The sequence below is a fragment of the Podarcis vaucheri genome (assembly GCF_965113315.1).
Source record: "Podarcis vaucheri genome assembly, chromosome: 17".
Taxonomy (NCBI): Eukaryota; Metazoa; Chordata; class Lepidosauria; order Squamata; family Lacertidae; genus Podarcis; species Podarcis vaucheri.
In genome coordinates, this window is record NC_138755.1 from 13,161,074 (window position 1) to 13,175,863 (window position 14,790).

At 43.6% G+C, this 14,790-nt stretch overlaps 1 protein-coding gene across 8 annotated transcripts in view; it reads left to right on the forward strand.

Annotated features, from left to right (window-relative positions):
* Positions 1 to 14,790, forward strand: part of GLIS3 (GLIS family zinc finger 3) — a 180,345-nt gene that overhangs the window by 111,587 nt on the left and 53,968 nt on the right. For all 8 annotated transcript variants that reach the window (XM_082204680.1, XM_082204681.1, XM_082204679.1 and 5 more), the window contains 2 exons: positions 2,196 to 2,357; positions 5,028 to 5,138. In XM_082204680.1, coding sequence (XP_082060806.1) covers positions 2,196 to 2,357; positions 5,028 to 5,138 — 273 coding nt within the window. The remainder of the gene's footprint in view (positions 1 to 2,195; positions 2,358 to 5,027; positions 5,139 to 14,790) is intronic.

Below are 14,790 nucleotides of genomic sequence, written 5' to 3' on the forward strand. Positions count from 1 at the left end.
AATAAAATACAGTAACCAGGAAAGCATTACAGAATTCTGTTGTTTTTATATTATTTCATTAAATCCATGAAATTTTTATGCTTCCAGAAAGTCTGGATGATTCAGACTTACTTCTATGAGTGTTGAAAGGTCTTAAAATGGCAAAAGCTTGACAAGTATTAAAATGATTAATTGTGGTTAAGGTGCTACATCCTCTTTCATACTTATGTTTTAATAACTCAGAAGTTATGAACGTTCCCATTTGAAAATATAACTGAAATCAACTTGGTTTCATGTTTCAGCACCTAATTGTAGCTAATTTGGGAATAAGCTAACTAAGCCTAAAATCCTATTAGGAAAGAAAACTACAGTATGCCTGTTTTGTCCCGTTTAGAAAAATGTCGTTCTGAGAAATGTCAGTCTATCACTGTGGACTTAATGCCTAATTCTGAAGGTAATCTAACACTATTTGCAGTCATTCCATAAGAATCTATTTGCAGTTGTTGTTGCTGCTGCTGCTGTTGATGATGATAATAATAATAATAATAATAATAATAATAATAATAATAATAATATAACACATTCAATGTGCACGAGACTTTAAAGCAGGCATGGGGAATCTTAACTACAGTGGTACCTCGGGTTAAGTACTTAATTCGTTCCGGAAGTCCGTACTTAACCTGAAACTGTTCTTAACCTGAAGCACCACTTTAGCTAATGGGGCCTCCTGCTGCTGCTGCGCCTCTGGAACACGATTTCTGTTCTCATCCTGAAGCAAAGTTCTTAACCTGAAGCACTATTTCTGGGTTAGCGGAGTCTGTAACCTGAAGCGTATGTAACCTGGAGCATATGTAACCCGAGGTACCACTATACTCAGCAATACATGACTAATAAAGATTTTCAGGCTGCTTACAAACCATACCTTTAAAACACATTTAAAGCACATGACCTCCCCTCCAAATTCCTGGGAACTGTAGTTTGTTAAGGGTGCTGGGAATCGTAGCTCTGTGGGATGTAACCTACGGTGGCCAAGATTCTTTGGGGGTGAAGCCACATGACTGAAATGTATAGGGAGTAATTCAGCATTGCGCTCCATTGATTGTTCCGTCAGGGCTTGCCAGCCAGAGCAACCTCCCCTCTCCAACCCCCACCCATGCCAATTTTGGGGGCTGTGGGGCGGAGGAGAGGGAGAAAGCCCCACTGCACAAGCAGAAGTCTTCAACTCATCCGTTGAAGTGTTAGGGAATGCATTAGAGCAGGGGTCAGCAAACTTTTTCAGCTGGGGGTCGGCCCACTGTCCATCAGACCTTGTGGGGGGGCTGGACTATATGGGGTGGAATGAACGAATTCCTATGCCCCACAAATAACCCAGAGATGCATTTTAAATAATAATAATAATAATAATAATAATAATAATAATAATAATAATAATAATAATAATTTTATTTATATCCCGCCCTCCCCAGGCGAAGCTGGGCTCAGGGCGGCTTACAACAATAAAATAGTGCAACATTCTAAAAACATTTCATTATAAAAATTAATTAAAATCAAATTGATGGCAACCATTAAGCTAAAATTCTGTGATAAGTAAAAGGACACATTCTACTCATGTAAAAACACACTGATTCCCGGGCTGTCCGTGGGTCGGACTGAGAAGGCGATTGGGCCGGATCCAGCTCCCGGGCCTTAGTTTGCCTACCCATGTATTACGGTAAGAACACCACACATTTATCGGAAGGTGTGGATGTTGCTTGCACACAGGGAGGGCTTCTGTCATTTCCATGGCTGAATAGACGCATATATAAAAAATGCTGCGAATTATTTTTTTTTAAAAAAAGTTTTGAAATATATGTGGAATTTGCCATTAGCTCATCAGCGCCATCTAGTGTCATATTTGTATAATGCACTTAAAATGCCCTTTAACATTATATTGGCAGCTGTATAGCTGAATCCCAGGTTTCCTGAACACACAGAGCTATCTACTTATTGGCTCTGTTCAGATACTTGGATTGAGCCTGCGAACAACCAAATTGGAGACGGCGGCCATAGCCCTATGACACTAATTCTCTCCCTCACACTCGTTCACAGGCTGCAGCCTTGTTTCAAAATCAGGCAATTAACCTGAATGTGCAAGAAGCATTTGCTCAAAAAAAGGGGGGGAGTTCCTTCCCCCTTCCCCTTTTCGTCAATCTTAGCAATGTTCTTTTGCTCCACAGTTTGAAGGCTGCAAGAAGGCCTTTTCTAGACTAGAAAACCTCAAGATTCATTTAAGGAGCCACACGGGAGAAAGGCCTTACCTTTGCCAGCATCCAGGCTGTCAAAAAGCATTCAGTAATTCCAGCGACCGAGCCAAGCACCAGAGGACTCACCTGGACACGGTAAGGGAAGAACGGCATTTCAGATTGCTCTCCTGCTTTGACTCTGCTGTAGCTCTTGTTCTCTGCAATTAGAACTTTGAAAGGGGAGATTGTTGGCTATGGAGAATTTGGGGCAGAGGCAGAAGGTTAGATGAAGATTGAATCACACTTAAGCGCAGACCCATTGAAATCAGTGGGCCTTCAATTGGTCCTGGCTGAAGTCCCACTGAATCCAGTGGGCCTGCTCTATGTATGACCAGGGTGGAATCTACACATATATATATTTTAAAAAAACCACAGTGAAAATGCTTTTTAAAAAACATTTTGAAAAATACATTGAATTTTGCATAGCTCACTGTTGCCATCTAGTGTCACGTTTGTAAATTGCACTTTACAACACATTTAAAATGTTTCATTTGCAGCTCAAAATAAAAAAATTCCTTCCAGTAGCACCTTAAAGACCAACTAAGTTAGTTCTTGGTATGAGCTTTCGTGTGCATGCACACTTCTTCAGATACACTGAAACAGAAGTTGCCAGATCCTTCTATATAGTGAGAAGGTGGGGAGGGGTATTACTCAGAAGGGTGGTGGGAATGGGAGATTGGCAGATAGCTGAGATGAACCTGTTGACGACTCTTAACGACTGTAATAGGTCTTACAGGAAAAGGCAAGGGGTGAGAAGGTGAGAAATGGCTTAGTCATGTATAATGAGATAAGAATCCAATGTCTCTGTTCAGACCAGGTCTCTCCATGGTTTTAAGTTTGGTAATGAGTTGCAATTCAGCAGCTTCTCTTTCCAGTCTATTTCTGAAATTCCTTTGTAGTAAAACAGCTACTTTGAGATCTTGTATAGAATGTCCTGGGAGATTGAAGTGTTCTCCTACTGATTTCTCTGTTTTGTGATTCTTGATGTCAGATTTATGTCCGTTTATTCTTTGGCGTAAGGTTTGGCCTGTTTGTCCAATATAGAGAGCTGAAGGACACTGTTGGCATTTGATGGCATACACAATGTTAGACGATGAGCAATTGAATTGTCCCAAGATGGTATGTGTGATGTTGTTGGGGCCAGTAATGGTGTTGTCCGGGTGTATGTGGCAGCAAAGTTGGCATCTGGGTTTATTGCAGGCTCTGGTGCCAGTGTCCGTGTTAAGTCTGGTTGTAGTATTATTGTCATTTGCAGCTGTGTAGCTGAGTCCTAAGGGACGCAGGTGGCACTGTGGGTTAAACCACAGAGCCTAGGACTTGCCGATCAGAAGGTCGGCGGTTCGAATCCCCGCGACGGGGTGAGCTCCCATTGCTCGGTCCCTGCTCCTGCCAACCTAGCAGTTCAAAAGCATGTCAAAGTGCAAGTAGATAAATAGGTACTGCTCTGGTGGGAATGACCGACTTGGGGGTTGCGGCGCTCATCTCGCTTTACTGGCCGAGGGAGCCGGCGTACAGTTTCCGGGTCATGTGGCAAGCATGACTAAGCAGCTTCTGGCGAACCAGAGCATCGCCGTTTACCTTCCCGCCGGAGCAGTACCTATTTATCTACTTGCACTTTGACGTACTTTTGAACTGCTAGGTTGGCAGGAGCAGGAACCAAGCAACGGGAACTCACCCTGTCGCGCGGATTCAAACCGCCGACCTTCTGATCGGCAAGTCCTAGGCTCTGTGGTTTAACCCACAGCGCCACCCATGTAGATCAGGCACCTGGGAAAGTGTTTCACTCTAATGGCACTGTGTTATACAAATACCTTCCTGCACGGCAACTGTTGCTCATGAAGGAAATTGTGATGAATGGAACAAAATTACAATGGTACAATTCTGGCTAGTAATGCAAATGAAACAATGGCAAAACACAACTTTTTCAAATAAGCTCTAACGTTCTTTTAAAAGCTTGTATTGATAGCAGTGCATGTTTATAATTAGTGTTTAAAGTCAAAAACTTCAATAAACAACCCCTGAAGATTCTTTGTATAGCCTTCAATATTGTTGAAGCTTTCAAATGTAGAGTTTGCTTTCTGCTTTGATTTCTTGTCTGCCATATCCGACTAACCTTTCCCCTTCCTTCTCTCTTCTGAAGCAGGTTTCTTCTATATCTCTATGTCTGGGACTTTTCCACAGCTTCTTTTCCTGGCCCACTAAAGAAATGTAATCTCTGACTATACCAAAGGTTTCTATGGGGGTTACATAATTGTAAGTACAAGTGGAGATAATGATTTATTTGATCAGTGTGTGAAATTCAGTCACTCCTGCCTTTGCCACTTTTTGCACCAATGGGCATCCACCATGCCCTGGGCCCCAGCTGAGATTTCCCCTCACCCAGCCAAACTGACCTTTTGCTTCCCACATAAACTTCACTATTTGTCAACATGCGGCTATTGATTCCTACACCCCAGCAGTAGAATGTGCAATGCAGGCTGATGTGCAAGTAAGCAGTTAAAAATAAAAATAAACTATCAAAGATTTTCATATGAAATATATGAAATAACAAAAGACACTTGTTCCCTTTCCCTTTCTCTTTCTTACCAGTCTTCCTCACTTTCTATCTCTTAGCTGTGTTTTCATTGTCATGACCACTCTGCTTGTGGCATTATTCACTATGGTTAATTGCATTACAGTTTGAGTCTCAAACCCACAGGCTTTAAAGGAACATAGGTGTATGTATCTTAAAAAGTGACTGAAGAACCTTTCCTCTGTTTGCTTCAGAAACCTTACGCTTGCCAGATTCCTGGATGCACCAAACGATACACAGATCCGAGCTCTCTAAGGAAGCACGTGAAGGCCCATTCCTCCAAAGACCAGCAGGCTCGGAAAAAGGTAACAGGGCAAGGGGGGGGGGTCTGCAAATGCAAGGGAAATGCAAAGGTGCAGTCCATACAGGATGCAATTATTATTATTATTATTATTATTATTATTATTATTAAGGGTGCAAATGCAAGGGAAATGCAAGGGTGCAGTCCATACAGGATGCTATTATTATTATTATTATTATTATTATTATTATTATTATTATTATTATTGGTGCAAATGCAAGGGAAATGCAAGGGTGCAGTCCATACAGGATGCTATTATTATTATTATTATTATTATTATTATTATTATTATTATTATTATTATTGGTGCAAATGCAAGGGAAATGCAAGGGTGCAGTCCATACAGGATGCAATAATAATAATAATAATAATAATAATTATTATTATTATTATTATTATTATTATTATTATTATTGGTGCAAATGCAAGGGAAATGCAAGGGTGCAGTCCATACAGGATGCAATTAGTAGTAGTAGTAATAGTAGTAGTATTTTATTATTATTATTATTATTATTATTATTATTATTGGTGCAAATGCAAGGGTGCAGTCCCTACAGTGGCGGAGAGCAGGCGGGGGTGGGGCTGGCACACGTCCCGGGGGCAGGGCGCGCTGCCTGCGGGGCGCCCAGCACAGGCAGGGGGGGCAGCTGTGATGGCACCCTGGGGATCGCGCTGCCGAGGGCGGTGCGCTCCCCCCGCACTCCTCTTCCTCCACCAGTGAGTCCATAGCCAACTGTAAGAACCTACCCTTCAAGTGATGGGACCAGTGCCCATCATCTCCTGGCAAATAGAAGGGGAAGAAATGGAGGCAGTGAGAGGTTTTACTTTCTTGGCCTCCATGATCACTGCAGATGGTGACAGCAGCCACAAAATTAAAAGACGCCTGCTTCTTGGGAGAAAAGCAATGACAAACCTAGACAGCACCTTAAAAAGCAGAGACATCACCTTGCCAACAAAGGTCCGTATAGTTAAAGCTATGGTTTTCCCAGTAGTGATGTATGGAAGTGAGAGCTGGACCATAAAGAAGGCAGACTGCCGAAGAATGGATGCTTTTGAATTCTGGTGCTGGAGGAGACTCTTGAGAGTCCCATGGACTGCAAGAAGATCAAATCTCTGCATTCTTAAGGAAATCAGCCCTGAGTGCTCACTGGAAGGACAGATCCTGAAGCTGAGGCTCCAATACTTTGGCCACCTCATGAGAAGAGAAGACTCCCTGGAAAAGACCCTGATGTTGGGAAAGATGGAGGGCACAAGGAGAAGGGGATGACAGAGGACAAGAAGGTGGGACAATGTTCTCAAAGCTACCAGCATGAGTTTGACCAAACTGCGGGAGGCAGTGGAAGACAGGAGTGCCTGGCGTGCTCTGGTCCATGGGGTCACGAAGAGTTGGACACGACTAAACGGCTAAACAATAACAACACCCTCCAAGTGTCCTGATTTTCCAGGGAGTCTCAAAATTACGAAAGACGTCCTGACTTCTGATTTGATCCCGGAATGTCCCTCTTTGCCACTGAGCTGGAAGAGGAGGGGGATCTGGCCCTGGTTCCAAGGAGCAGCTGTAAGGGAGCATCCCGTTGCCTCTACCATCGCTACCACTCCCAGTCTCCTTCCTTCTGCTGCTCGGAGCAGCTGCTGGAGAGCACGGGAGGAGGAGGAGGGGCTGCCACTGCCAAGGCCCTGCCTGGCATGATGCCCTGGCTCTGAGGGGCAGGAACAAAGCAGAGCTCAAGGAAGCTTTTTTTAAAAAAAAAAAAATGCTTTGTGCATCTGCATCTAATCTTGCCCTTTTCTAAAATCTATTTAGTGGTGTGTGTTTTCCTTTTTGTAAAGCTTCCAAAAAATAAAATAAAATCATGATAAATGATAATGATGAGGAGAAACTGCACCTGAAGACAGCCATTTACTGGGAGCTTTTTAATGCTCGATGTTTTTATTTTGCTTTTAGATATGCTGTAAGCTGCGCAGAGTGGCTGGGGAAACCCAACCGGATGGGCGGGGTAATAATAATAATAATAATAATAATAATAATAATAATAATAATAATAATATTGGCTTCCAACCAAATATTAAAATACAGTAATACATCAAACATTAAAAGCTGCCCTAAACAGGGCTGCCTTTAGATGTCTTCTAAAAGTCTGGTAGTTGTTGTTCTCTTTGACATCTGGTGGGAGGGTGTTCCACAGGAAGGGCGCCACTACCGAGAAGGCCCTCTGCCTGGTTCCCTGTAACTTGGCTTCTCGTAGCGAGGGAACCGCCAGAAGGCCCTCGGTGCTGGACCTCAGTGTCCGGGCTGAACGATGGGGGTGGAGATGCTCTTTCAGGTATACAGGACCGAGGTCGTTTAGGGCTTTAAAGGTCAGCACCAACACTTTGAATTGTGCTCGGAAACATACTGGGAGCCAGTGTAGGTCTTTCAAGACCAGTGTTATATGGTCTCGGCGGCTGCTAGACTATGTCTAGTCGGAATCTCATTTCCTGCAACTTGAAGCCATGGGTTCGAGTCCTGACCTCCAGAGCAGGAGAAAACAAGCTTGTTCCACCTTCCATGTGACAGCCCTTCAGATATTTGAAGAGGGCTCTCATATCTCCCCTCAGTCTCCTCGCTTCCTGATCTTCAGAAGGCTTGGCTTCTAGACCCTTGGTCATCCTAGTTGCCCTCCTCTGCAGACGTTCCATTCTGTGAATATTATGAACTGTGCCATAATTTCTAAATAATCATTTATTACTGCTTTAGAATGCAGTCGTACCCAATGCTGATGGAGAGGAGAGGAGCCGAGTTGCTTCTCAGTACTAGAGAGAGATCAATGGAGTGAGGAACTCACTGTGTCCTCCTTTGAGTGTCTTCCTCATTCTTCCCCACAGCTTCCTGGCATGGAAATAAATCAATGAAATGGCCACTTTTATTCCTCACATGCTTAGTATGAGAGTTTACCTTCATTCTTGGTTTACTTTTGTATTCTTTTAACTTATCAACCCGAATTGGAAATACATTTGCTGAACAAAGTGTGGTGCGGGGGGGGGGGGGGGCATGGCATTGATCAAAAGGATTTTTAAATATGCCTTTAGGTTGTAATGTATAACATTTATAAGCTACAGTAAACTTACAGCATTTTTGAGAACCTCTGATGACTAACTCACTTCAGGTTTTGGTATTTGAAATATTTCCTGGCATAATAATAAAATGTAAGAAACAATAAACGTTTAAAGTCAGAATTAAGGTTATTTACGACTTTAATTAAAAATGAAAATTGGCTTAATGTAAAAAAAAAAAAAGTCTTTAGAAAAATGTGAATTCATCAAAAATAACCATAAAAATTCCAAGGTGATAAAAGCACAGTGAGATAATAGCGCCAGCCCTAGGGAACCGTTGACTTGAATAGAATGAGACCCTTTTCTGTTCCACCCTGTTAGTCATGGATTTGTTTAATATATCTTGCTTGACTGCCTCTAATCCTCTTTTTAAATCTCCCCTCTGCACACCAAATGACATTATTTTGCTGTCTTGAGATATAACCTGCCCTTCAAACTGCCTCGCACACATTGTAAGTATTAGCGAGGGTCTGTTTATGTGCCATGAAGCCCATGTCCTTGTTTACTTTGAGAAAACCTGACCACAACAATAGGATGTCCATTGATTCCAGAACAGCTGGGATTTGTGTAATTGCGTCTGCATGTGGTTCCTCCGATATTGCCAGTATCCTAATTAATCATTAGGGCATTTTCCTTTGCCTTCTGGGAATTCATTCAAGGTTTGGGTAGTAATTTAAAGTGAGCTCCACATTCTATATGTACTTACTATTTGTACAATAAATGTAAACCACATCCAGGGAGACTGCAGGAAAAAATAGCAACTTTTTGCTTTTGAGAGCAGTGACTAATGGCCTCCTCCCCTGTTGAGAAATGTAAGGGCCTTTCCCGGCACTATAAAATCACGTATGTCTATTTGCATGGTTATAAAGCCCAACCATAACTGAAAAAATTGTGCTAATTCAAAGGGTTTCCTAGTGATTAACTGTCCCTTGGCCTAAGGCAGATGGAACCACCGGAGTTTAACTAACTGGAGAGCCAAACCACCAGATACTTTATCTGTGCCCTTAAATCAGATTTTTTAAAAAGACAAGTTGTCAGCACTGATCCAGATTAATGTGTGGACAGGGGATTTCAACCCTTTGCCCATAACTGTCAATCGTCCCTTATTTGATGGGAAACTCCCTTATCCCAGCGCCATGTCCTGCTGCTGTCCCTTACTGATGATGTCCCTTAAATTTCCCGGGTTTCAAAGGAAGCAGCTCCTCTCCCTCCCTCCCTGCCGGCCAGGGAGGAGGAAGGCTCCAACTGTGTTGCTTGGCTGCGTTGCTCACCCAATAAGGAGTCTCAGAACGACTGGGGGGATGGAGCTTGCATGCCTTGTGCCGATCAAATCAGCTGCGTTGCCTGGGGACTCGCCTTTGCTCAGCGCTTCCCAGCGGAGAGGTGACAGTGGTTTTCCTTGCTGCATCCCCTTTGCCAGGTTGCATTTTCTGACAAGGGATCCACCAGCAGGAGCTGGGAGCCTGGGAGAGGAGGGGAGTCAATCATGAGGCATGGATTGGCCATGTTGGAGGATGGGCCTTGACAGCAGGGCACAAAAGGGGAAGGACTACACTTGCATGAGGGATGCGGGTGATGCTGTGGATTAAACCACAGAGCCTAGGACTTGCTGATCAGAAGGTCGGCGGTTCGAATCCCCACGACGAGGTGAGCTCCCGTTGCTCGGTCCCTGCTCCTGCCAACCTAGCAGTTCAAAAGCATGTCAAAGTGCAAGTAGATAAATAGGTACCACTCCCTGTTCCTGCCCACCTAGCAGTTCGAAAGCACGTCAAAGTGCAAGTAGATAAATAGGTACCACTCTGGCGGGAAGGTAAATGGTGTTCCGTGTGCTGCTCTGGTTCGCCAGAAGCAGCTTAGTCATGCTGGCCACATGACCTGGAAGCTGTAAGCCGGCTCCCTCGGCCAATAAAGCAAGATGAGTGCCGCAACCCCAGAGTCGGCCACGACTGGACCTAATGGTCAGGGGTCACCTTTACCCTTACCTTGCCCTCCCTATTTGTATCTAGTGCAAGAGAAGGCGTTATCAATAAGCCATCAATAAGCCACTCTTGACTGATCAGAGAGATCTTGGTGGGAGTGAGTGGTGATCTTCAAATTCTTAGTCTAGGCTTCCACACATGTGCTCAATTGTGAAGATCTTACTTGTGCCTGACCAGCCTATAACAATTTACATTATTGAAATTAATATGCCTAATAAATAATAATAATAATAACCCAATCCATGGATCATGCTTTTAAAATCTGATGTAATTCCTCAAATTATTACTATGCAATAGGTGGTTCCTCAATGCAAAAAATCCCATTAAGATGCATAACTACACAATCGCCCTATGTACTTGTTGATTATTTCACATGTCCCAATCCATAAACTGCTATAATGAAAATTCTGCATTTTCCCAAAGAAAATGTGAAACTGTATTTGTTGCCATTGTTGCTTACCGTATTTTTCGTCCCATAGAGCGCACCTAGTTTTTTTTGGGGGGGGGGAATAAAGAAAAAAAATTACCCCCCCCCCCCAGGTGCGGGGCTGGGGTGGGGGAAGCCCAAGCTTCCCCCGACCCCAGCCCCCAGAACAGGCTGCTATCCGCAAGCCGTTGGAGAGCTGCATGAAGCCCGAAGCCTGGGGCGTGCTGAGCTCAGCGCGCCCCTAGCTTCTGGGTGCAGGCAAGCTCTCCGCTAGCCGTGGGAAAGCTGCATGACTTTGCGCAGCTCTCCCACAGCTAGCGGAGAGCTTCCTGAAGCCTGCATTCACCCCATAGGACGCACACACATTTCCCCTTCATTTTTGGAGGGTGAAAAGTGTTTCCTATAGGGCGAAAAATACGGTATTTACTTGCAATTTCTAATTAATTGTCATACCAAGTTGGATCCAAACGTAGCAGTGCATGAAAGGAAAAACTCCTCCTCTCCACAGAAAGCTTTTGATCCAGCTGAGAGATTTTGCTGGGAAGATGGTGGAGGAGGAGTTTTTTCACCAATTCACCTTTACTCCCTGCTGCTCTCCCACTTTGTGAAGGAAGATTCCCCAGCAAAAGTCAGTTCCCCACTTGACCCACCAGTGAGAGCAAAGCTGGAATACAAGGCATCATATTGAACCAAAATAGTGATTTACAATACTTTTTAAAAGTCTGTCTTTTAAGGATTAGGTACCAAACTGTTTCTTTTTTTAAGTTGCAGACATTTAAACAGCCAAATTAATAAAACCACACTAAGATAAACATTAGCATTTGCTTTCATGGAAAGAGTCCAGACGATTTATTTGTACTGCACACTGACTGAGATTATTGTTTTCAGTGCTGGAAGAGAAGCTGCCATCTTTGCTGTGTCCCAGCCTGAACAGCGTGTCTGGCATTCGGATGTTGTTCAGAGAGAGAACTAAAAAGAGCAAGGATATCATTGATGTCAATGTCAACCATGCTTAAGATAGATAAAGACGAGCTTTTTGAATTTTTTAGTGGCAAGTGTGTGTCATAATCCTGATGCATGGTAATTGTGCTCTGTGTGCAATTAATCTTTGTTCCCTAACTCGATTATTTTTAGTTTCGCCACTGTCTATGAGGCAAACATATAATAGCAACCCTGGTTATATTTATTTCAATGAATATTTTTAATCTGGTGACATACTGCCAAAGTCAGTGTGCTGCCTTGAGGGATGCCTCGATGCAGCTGTCTTTCTCAGTTTCACAGGCATGCAGATTTTATAGAAATTAAAAAAGAAAATCAAGACTCCAGGGAGAACAGAATCCTTCACTACAAATCTGGCCCAGTTGAACGGCTGTAAACAGAAATGTTTTATCCAAGTTGGCTAAAGAGAGTTCTCCACAGTGTCTGAATATCTTAACTTTTTGACACAGGAATGACTGCCAATTAGCAGGGAAAGAACTACTCTACTCCATAGTTTTTGGGTGGCTTCCGATTTTTACTGTTAATTGCTATCACTTCAGAAAATAAATAAGATTGGACAAGAACAGGCTATTTTAAAACACAAAACGTTTGCATGTATCAAGGATAACGGCTGTGGTTTTGAATGCCAGGTACAGCTGCAGGTTTTTTGGGATGGGGTGGGGGATGTATCTATTAAATGGATATTAGCTGGGTTGGCAGTGATAATTTTCCTTATTATTTCAAACGATTCTTATTGCAAGGCGAAGAACATTGAAGCCAGATCTACTTGCTGGGGGCTGTTGTGTTCCTCCAGCAGTTGCCTCCACTTAGGCCCAGTCCTATCATTAGGCAGAGGAAAGCAACCACCTCCGACAGCAAATACTAGGGCATGGGTCCAGCAGCAAGGGGGTAGACAACGGAGCTGGGAGTGCCATGGGGCCTGCGCTGCACCCTCCAAGTTAAGCCTACAGCCTACAGCCTTAGCAGAGTGTTGTTGTTGTTTAGTTGTTATTTTTATATTTATTTATTTATGTTGTTGTTGTTTAGTCGTATAGTCGTGTCCGACTCTTCGTGACCCCATGGACCAGAGCACGCCAGGCACTCCTGTCTTCCACTGCCTCCCACAGTTTGGTCAAACTCACGTTCGTAGCTTCGAGAACACTGTCCAACCATCGCGTCCTCTGTCATCCCCTTCTCCTTGTGCCCTCAATCTTTCCCAACATCAAGGTCTTTTCCAGGGAGTCTTCTCTTCTCATGAGGTGACCAAAGTATTGGAGCCTCAGCTTCAGGATCTGTCCTTCCAGTGAGCACTCAGAGCTGATTTCCTTCAGAATGGATAGGTTTGATCTTCTTGGGACTCTCAAGAGTCTCCTCCAGCACCAGAATTCAAAATCATCAATTCTTCGGCGATCAGCCTTCTTTATGGTCCAGCTCTCACTTCCATACATCACCACTGGGAAAACCATAGCTTTAACTATACGGACCTTTGTTGGCAAGGTGATGTCTCTGCTTTTTTAGATGCTGTCTAGGTTTGTCATTGCTTTTCTCCCTAGAAGCAGGCGTCTTTTAATTTCGTGGCTGCTGTCACCATCAGCAGTGATCATGGAGCCCAAGAAAGTAAAATCTCTCACTGCCTCCATTTCTTCCCCTTCTATTTGCCAGGAGGTGATGGGCCCAGTGGCCATGATCTTAGTTTTTTTGATGTTGAGCTTCAGACCATATTGTGCACTCTCCTCTTTCACCCTCATTAAAAGGTTCTTTAATTCCTCCTCACTTTCTGCCATCAAGGTTGTGTCATCTGCATATCTGAGGTTGTTGATATTTCTTCCGGCAATCTTAATTCCGGCTTGGGATTCGCATGATGAATTCTGCATATAAGTTAAATAAGCAGGGAGACAATATTTATATTTATTTATATCCTGCCTTTTTCCTTGGCAGCACTCAAGGCTGCTTATAGATAAAAACAAGAACCTCTGAAAACATAGGGGGGGATATTAAAAAACGAACACTGATAGAATTAAAACAATATACATATATAACATCTGTTTAAAACATGCAGATATCTACAATAAAAACAGCAAACCAACAGCCCCTTAAAGTTAAAGGCAGGCCTGTTGGAATAAGGAAGTTTTCACCTGCCGGTGAAAGATAACAAGGAAGGAGCCAGGTAGAGGACGCTATGCTATTGCTAGCATTAAAGTAAGATTCACCTGTCAATCAAGTCAGCTTCTGCATGTGGGGCGCCATCTTGCCTGTGCCTCCGGCAGCTCAGTAGCCCTCCGTCCACTGCATGATGGCAAACCACTTTTGAAACGAAGGTGTCTTTCAAAGCCAAATGGATCTTGACAATCCTCAGAGGAGGCCGTGCTGGCCATACCATGGGCAGCAAACCGCCACCTGTAAACCTCATGAAAATGGGACTTTTCGGTGGTACCCTCTGGAATACACTTTCTGCATGGGCCAAGACCTTACGCTCCTCATTATATTATACAATGTTTCTCCCAGGCAATGCTGATTGTACACTAATAGTCAAAATGAAAAAAAATCCTTCCAGTAGCACCTTAAAGACCAACTAAGTTAGTTCTTGGTATGAGCTTTCGTGTGCATGCACACTTCTTCAGATACACTGAAACAGAAGTTGCCAGATCCTTCTATATAGTGAGAAGGTGGGGAGGGGTATTACTCAGAAGGGTGGTGGGAATGGGAGATTGGCAGATAGCTGAGATGAGCCTGTTGACGACTCTTAACGACTGTAATAGGTCTTACAGGAAAAGGCAAGGGGTGAGAAGATGAGAAATGGCCTAGTCATGTATAATGAGACAAGAATCCAATGTCCCTGTTCAGACCCGGTCTCTCCATGGTTTTAAGTTTGATAATGTACACTAATAGTTTCTGCAAAGATCAAACACTGTGCTTGCAGGGGTGGACTCTGGTAATTTTTCATAACATGGCACCTGTGCCAGGCCAAGATGGAGCTTCTCAATAATGGATCATCTCCATTTTGTGCCCCCTCAGCTCGGCGCCCTGTGAGGGGGAACAGCGCCCTCAATTTGGCACTGATGCTTGGTTTTGTCTGCTAGACATTCTAGCAGACATTTTCACAGCAAAATGGTACAGGAACTCAGGCAAAATAGTAGAAGGACTGGCAGCGATGCAACTTGCAAAGCATCAGTTTGGTT